The sequence below is a fragment of the Danio rerio genome, chromosome 22, assembly GCF_052040795.2.
Source record: "Danio rerio strain M-AB ecotype USA chromosome 22, GRCz13ab, whole genome shotgun sequence".
Lineage (NCBI taxonomy): Eukaryota > Metazoa > Chordata > Actinopteri > Cypriniformes > Danionidae > Danio > Danio rerio.
The window spans coordinates 10,933,202-10,940,000 of NC_141042.1; the positions used below are offsets into that span (position 1 = coordinate 10,933,202).

Sequence of the window (6,799 nt, forward strand, 5' to 3'; positions counted from 1 at the left end):
CTTGTACATAACATGTTCTTGCATTATAGTACCAATAACCAATTTCAGATATCTACAAACAAATTAAGGTAGCCAAAAATACCAAATGTTTAAGCACTGTTGGGTAGATTCTTGAACTTATTGGCCAAAGTGTTCACATTCGCAGTGTTTCACGGTGGTGAAAATCAGTTGAGAAATCACTCTGCATTAATTCTGAGAGTCAAAATGTATCACTATTCTGTCTTGAATTGAATGAGCTTTTACCAACGGATGGCACTGTAAGCTTTCCAAACAGTCATACTCTACTTGCATTCAATTCCTTACACATACCATTTTGCTGTCACTACTAGCCTAGAGGGCCATCTGTAGTTAAAAACTAGCCTAGAGCACATTTTACTGTTAAAAACTAAGCTCAGAATAGAGTCAAGAGAATGCATTTTAAAAATATCAAAATAGACCTAGAATCAAATTTTTTTTTTTTGCCACAGCTTTAGTTCAAGTGTTAATTTAAATATAAATGTGTTTGGCTACAAAGCTCATCTCTTCACACTTTCCACAGAGTAATCTGTCAATGGATCGCTCATAAATCTGTGCAGACAGATCATCTGATAGACATGGCTTACAAAAGTGCCAGTGCCTTTGTATCAGTGCAAGCACTTGAAGAAGAGCATCAAGTGGTGATCACTGAAGCCAATCAGAATCACAGTAAAGTTTCAGACACACTGCACTTTTCTCCCCATAGACTTCCATTTTTATGCACGCAATTGCATCAGACCGGAAATGCAAGTTCGTGTAACAAGTTTCTCAGTTCGCAGTTTGAGCTTGGTAAACTCTGACCGGCGAAATCTCATCACATGATTGCATGAGACCAACTGAGGATCAAAACATGACCTCTCTGGACAGAAATTTAAAACTTAGAAACGCTTTTGTTTTAATGTCTAATCATCTTGTTTAATCCCGCCCCTTTTCACAGCGCCGTTCTACAGAATTTCGCAAGCTCAAACTCTAGTGTGACCGCAGCTTAATAGTTGAGCATGTGAACACAATAGCCAATCAGCAGCATTTTAAAACCTGCTCAAAAGTGTTCGAATGTTGACGAGAAATTAAAACTTTTTTTCAAATTTCAACACCAGTTGGCAGCAAAGTTGGTATTTTTGACAACTTGACAAGGAATACTTATCTTTAAACTGTAGCATCTAATTGAATTGCATTATGAACTGCACTTAAAAAAATCCCAGGATGCAATTAAGCGTATGAATCCAAAACACATTTTTGCATAGAGTACAAGTAAAACAAAAGCTTAGCACTACTAACCTGCTCTCAATGGTAACCTCTGAAGACAAACCGGAATCAACTTGAGTTTGCACCTGCAAAAATGGACCAATGATGACTTGTTTTTGTTGGCACGTCAATTTTAATGAATTCATTGTGCTATAACACAAACCGACCTGCGGGGCGACCTCACATGCTGAGCTGTAAACATCATAGCATCTCTGGGTAAGTGTAGAATCCACAGGAGTTAATATATCTTTGGTTATAAAAGCTTTCTCTTTACAAGTAGTTATTTCTGAAAGGTAAATAGAGTGAAAACCAAAGGTTACTAAAGCCACTGAAGCCGTTCATACAGCACATACAGTATTTGATATGGTGTTCATGACAATGGATTGGGATGATCTGATTTAATTAATAACCTGATTATGTATTAAATCAATCAATAAATATAATTATATCACATGCAAGTAACCAAAATAAATCAAAATCTTTTAAATAAAATCCCATATATCCAGTGTGTTCTGTTTTAAACACACTAAAAAAATCCTGATAATTCATAAATGATTCTGAAGCAACTTTTGCAGGAGTGCAGTGTCATTGCATTAATATTTGAGAAAACATTGTAGTAACCACATTTTAGGAGCGCGTAACGCTGAATATTTAGATGCCGCTTGCAAAAAATGGAAAGTCTATCAAAAGCACCCGAGGCTGTTGCTTAGTAACTAACACTCAAGAGACAAATATGGAGATCAAATGCTCTATAAATCAGGCCCAATCGGCATTAGAGCAACAAATGCAAATTAGCCACACCGTATTTGAGCATTTAGGCTAGTTTGACACTGCAAGGGAAAGCAACGGATGCCCTTCATATTCATTCAGAGCCAAGATGTGAGGAAAAACCAAAGAGGGAAGCCGGTGAAACTTGATTTATTTTATCTGCAGTGCAGAAATGCGCGCACCAAATCTCTGAAATGTAATTATGAGCTGCAATAAGTCAGCATGCAGGAGTAACCCAACAGAAATGGGAATGAAATGAGATTTAGAGATCACTCGTGCAAAGAAAGCGGAGAAAGCCTGATTTACAATCATCATGTAATAAAGAAGAAACACTGATAAATGAGAATGGATCACTTTGCAAAAAAATAACAAGCGACAAATGACAGAACCAAGAGCAGGCTAAACATTACATATCATGCCATCAGAGGGACGTTTCTTTAGGTTTAAAGGTGAAGTGTGTCATTCTTCATGTTAACATATTCTTCTTAATTTGCATAAGCCTGTCACGGTAACTACATATTAATTTGCAATATATTGTTTATATATAATAATATATATATATATTGTTTATATATAATATATTGATTTTAACTTTACTGTCTGAAATAAGTTTAAATGAACTTGTTTCATGGTTTAGCATATTGTACCCCATTTTACTGCATAGTTATGTTTTAAAATGCTGCTAGCATGAATTAACATTGTGCTATATTGTTTCTAGCTTGAATTAGCACATAGCTAGCATTGATGCTAACACAGAACGTTAAGTTGTAAACATGTTACTAATCATTTCACCACATGACGAACATGTTTTTCCTTGTTCTAATATGTTGGCTAGCATTAATTAACTCGTTACTGACTTCTTTATAGCATGTTTACCATTGTGATGGTATGAATTAGCATGCTAACATGTTAAATGTGGTAGCACAAATTACATTGATGCTAGCATGTTTCAAGCCTGAAGTAGCACATTATAGGTATTTTCTTCACATAGTACGTTGCTAAGGTTTCTAACATGATACAATTTAGCTAGCATGTTTAACATAATGCATGTTTATAACAGATAACATTGTCATCATGTTTTCCATTTTGCTTTAGTGTGTTTTAACAAGTTCGCTAACATAATGAAATTGCTAATGTGCCTTAATTTAACATGACTGATATTAGCATGTTTCTAGCTTGTTTTCCCAAATGGCTTAAATTGCACACTGCTAGCATATAATGTATATATTCTTTATGGATTTTAACTTTACTGTCTGAAATCTTGTTTTATGGTTTAGCATATTGTACCCAATTTTACTGCATAGTTATCATGTTTTAAAATGCTGCTAGCATGTTTACCATTTGGCTAAAATGAATTAACATGCTGCTATATTGTTTCTAGCTTGAATTCGCACATATCTAGCATGATGCTAACATGCTAACACAAAACAATAGGTTGTAAACGTGTTACCAATCGTTTTACCACATGACTAACATGTTTTTGCATGTTCTAACATGTTGGCTAGCATTAATTAACTCGTTACTCGCTTCTTTGTAGCATGTTTACCATTTTGATGGTATGAATTAGCATGTTAACATGTTAAATGTTGCTAGCACAAATTACATTGATGCTAGCATGTTTCTAACCTGAAGTAGCACATTATAGGTATTTTCTTCACATAGTATTTTGCTAAGGTTTCTAACATGATACAATTTAGCTAATTAAATTGCCATTTCGCTAGCATGTTTAACATGTTTATAATAGTTAACATTGTCATCATGTTTACCATATTAGTTTTGTGGGTATTTATAAGTTCTCTAACATTATGACATCACTAATGTGCCTCTAACATGACTGTTACATGCATGTTTCTAGCTTGTTTTTTTTTGTTGTTTTTTTTACAAATGGCTCAAAATTGCACATGCTAGCATGTTTTAGCATATTGTTAGCACAAATGAACATGGCGCTGACATATTTAGCATGTCTCAGAAGGAGCAGCAGCTTCCTCTTAACATAATTATCACAACAGATCTATATGAGGATACAGTAGGTTTGGGGCGGCACTATTACTTTATCTGACCAATAGCAGATTGCGAATTCTAAATTGACACACTTCACTTCTAACCCTCTTCTGTGTTCCCCCCCTCGTCCCAGCAGCGCGATACATACATGATTACCTTGGCTGGAGCAGGTGGAGCGGGACAAAGAGGGGGACGAAGAGGAGGATGGCGCGACAAGAGAGGAAGACGACGACTGTGGCCCACCCGCGGCCTGCCCCGGGACGTCACTCACCTGACAACAATAACATCAGGCTCTGCTTTAGCCAAAACTAACACTCAAGACTAGGGCTGCTTGATTAACTGAAATGAAATCGAGATTCAGCAAAAGCTGCAAATCTCATGCACATGTTGTCATGGAAATACAGCTCTGTGATCAGTAGTAAATGTTCTCGAAGGCCAGAGAGCGCTCTCACACGGAAACTGCAAATACGCCACAAAGACGAGATTTGGGAAATCAAACAGAGCAGAGGACTTTTACTGATTAAACATGACTAATAATCACATGACTACATCATCTCAGTGAAGGATTTATTTCAGACACTTGACTGAAGTAACGAGGTGAGTTTGGAGCAAAATGTTATTTTCACACATTTTCAGATCAGCATCAACACAGAGCCATAACTCACTGTGAAGCGACACAGCCGCTGTCTAATCGATGATTACAATTTACTTCTATTTCAGGATTTCGCCAATTAAATCATCCATCAACATTTGCGTAGCTTGTCAGTAAACTATGAGTCCGTGTAGTAAATGCTGCTCCATCTGAAAGCAGCTGCTGGAGATTTACAGCTGATTACAGAGCCGGCTTTACTGACAAAATGTCCATGAAAAGCCCCTTTGATTAATCGCTCAGCCCAAAACCACTGCAGGTCATGGTGAGGGGTGTAAGAAGGCGTAAATGTTTCGTTAATACTGCTCCAAAGATTTACAGGATATCCAAACGGTGTGTGTTCACCGAAGCATTTTTTATTTTTTTTTTGCAGAGTATAGTTTTTTAGTCCTCGCCAAAACTGCTGGCTTCTAAAAAAAATGTGAAGCTTGCATTGAAACATTTGGAAAAAAATAAAAAAATACGCTTGGCTTGGCTGGAGACGCACCATAAATCTTCAATTCGGAGTAGCTCCACTCACACTGAAATCTCAGTCGTCCAAATTATGCTCACTTACAAACAGCAATTCTGATTGGCTTTGCATTTCAACAAAATATTTCAAATAAAACATTTTTATACGAATAAAAGCTGTACTTGATGCTCAAAAGGTCATGCCTGATAAGGATTAAAACATATTTAACACAGAGAAAACAAAGGTCTGAAAACAATATGTTGTCAATGTTATTTTAAAAAATACTGTAACAATTATTTTTGTTCCGTTTAATTAAAAAAACTTATGACATTTACCCACTTCAAAAAGCAAAATTGCAGTGGAAGTTTAACTTTTAACTGCTGAGCCACTGTGATTTTGGATGTTTGTTTTTTTCAAGTGGGAAAAGTCAGCAATTATAAAATAAAATAAAAAAATAAAAAAAATAAATTACATTTAAACATAACATAGTGAACAACTAAGTCTAGAAACTTCACAGAAAAGTGAGATTATATATAATAAATATAATTATATATAATAAATATAATTGTATATAATAAATATAATTGTATGTATATATATATATATATATATATATATATATATATATATATATATATATATATATATATATATATATATATATATATATATATATAATGAAAGTTAAATATCTTAATAGTTTTAACATTTTCTTAACACCATGCCAGCTTCTTTGACTCTATTCATCTTTTGAGTTTTAATTCATATTTATTTTTAGATTATAAATGAAACTATATTCACGACAATAATTAAAATGTAAAATAGTTTTATATATTATTACTAATTATAATAAATATAACACACAAATATTAAAGTAACTATTATTATTATTATCATCATGCATCAAACATATAATAGAAAAATATAAATTCCTAAAAGGAAAATAAGAGCTCTTAAACTGTAACTCTATCCAATATGAACAGCTCAACTGACAGTTTTTCTTGCATAATAATAACAATGATAATTCCGAGGCCTCAAGACAATAATGTTTCAAATATACTATCATATTACAACTGCACTTGCAAAATGTGCAGTCATTAAGACCAATCCCATATGTTTAATGTCCTCATATCACAGCAGGACTGCAGACGGACGTGTGTGGTTTAAATCCAGTCACTGTCAGCCTCTCTCCAGGAGAGGGCGCCACTGTTTTTAACTGATCAGCGTGTTATATAATAGACACTGACACACAAGCGCATCAATGAGAGCAACAAAAGCCAGACACTGAATTATCTTCTGATTCAATTGTCACGTCTGGATAGTCTGGTTTAGTCTGATTCACACCTCGAAGATTGTTTAGGATAATAAACAATAAACTGCCACATTCAGCTTAAAGTCATCAGCACACCCACTTAAACAATAATTACACCCCCCCCCCCCACCCCCAAATGATTAATCTTGACAGACAAACCAGCAGTTTCCATTACAGCTTTATGTGTTATTTTAATAGAGATTTACATGGAATTCTTTCCCTTTTTAAGCTTCTTAATTAAATTTTATTTGTTTGTAAGCTACATTCTCTGAATGACCAAAAAAAAGAGTCTAAAATAGTATGAATATCATGAAGTATGAACTATATGGGACAATACTCAGTTTTAAGGTATTTCGTG

At 34.5% G+C, this 6,799-nt stretch overlaps 1 protein-coding gene and 1 long non-coding RNA gene across 13 annotated transcripts in view; one reads left to right on the forward strand and one right to left on the reverse strand.

Annotated features, from left to right (window-relative positions):
• LOC108181206 (uncharacterized) overlaps positions 1 to 5,567 on the forward strand; it is a 77,432-nt gene extending 71,865 nt beyond the window's left edge. The window contains exon 5 of one of the 6 annotated variants that reach the window (XR_015521713.1): positions 4,163 to 5,567. This is a non-coding gene — a long non-coding RNA (uncharacterized LOC108181206). The remainder of the gene's footprint in view (positions 1 to 4,162) is intronic. The other 5 variants (XR_015521716.1, XR_015521715.1, XR_015521714.1 and 2 more) reach the window with 5 other exon arrangements.
• The window catches only part of nisch (nischarin), a 37,634-nt gene that overhangs the window by 13,950 nt on the left and 16,885 nt on the right, over positions 1 to 6,799 (reverse strand). For 3 of the 7 annotated variants that reach the window (XR_015521697.1, XR_015521698.1, XM_087303917.1), the window contains exons 13-15: positions 4,186 to 4,300; positions 1,428 to 1,546; positions 1,294 to 1,346 (exon numbers count right to left, since the gene is read on the reverse strand). Coding sequence is in view for 1 of the 7 variants with exons in the window: in XM_087303917.1 (XP_087160043.1) it covers positions 1,294 to 1,346; positions 1,428 to 1,546; positions 4,186 to 4,300 (287 nt within the window). In the remaining 6 variants the exon portion in view is untranslated. Of the gene's footprint in view, positions 1 to 1,293; positions 1,347 to 1,427; positions 2,776 to 3,232; positions 4,301 to 6,799 lie in introns of those variants that run through there. The other 4 variants (XR_015521699.1, XM_087303918.1, XM_087303919.1 and 1 more) reach the window with 3 other exon arrangements.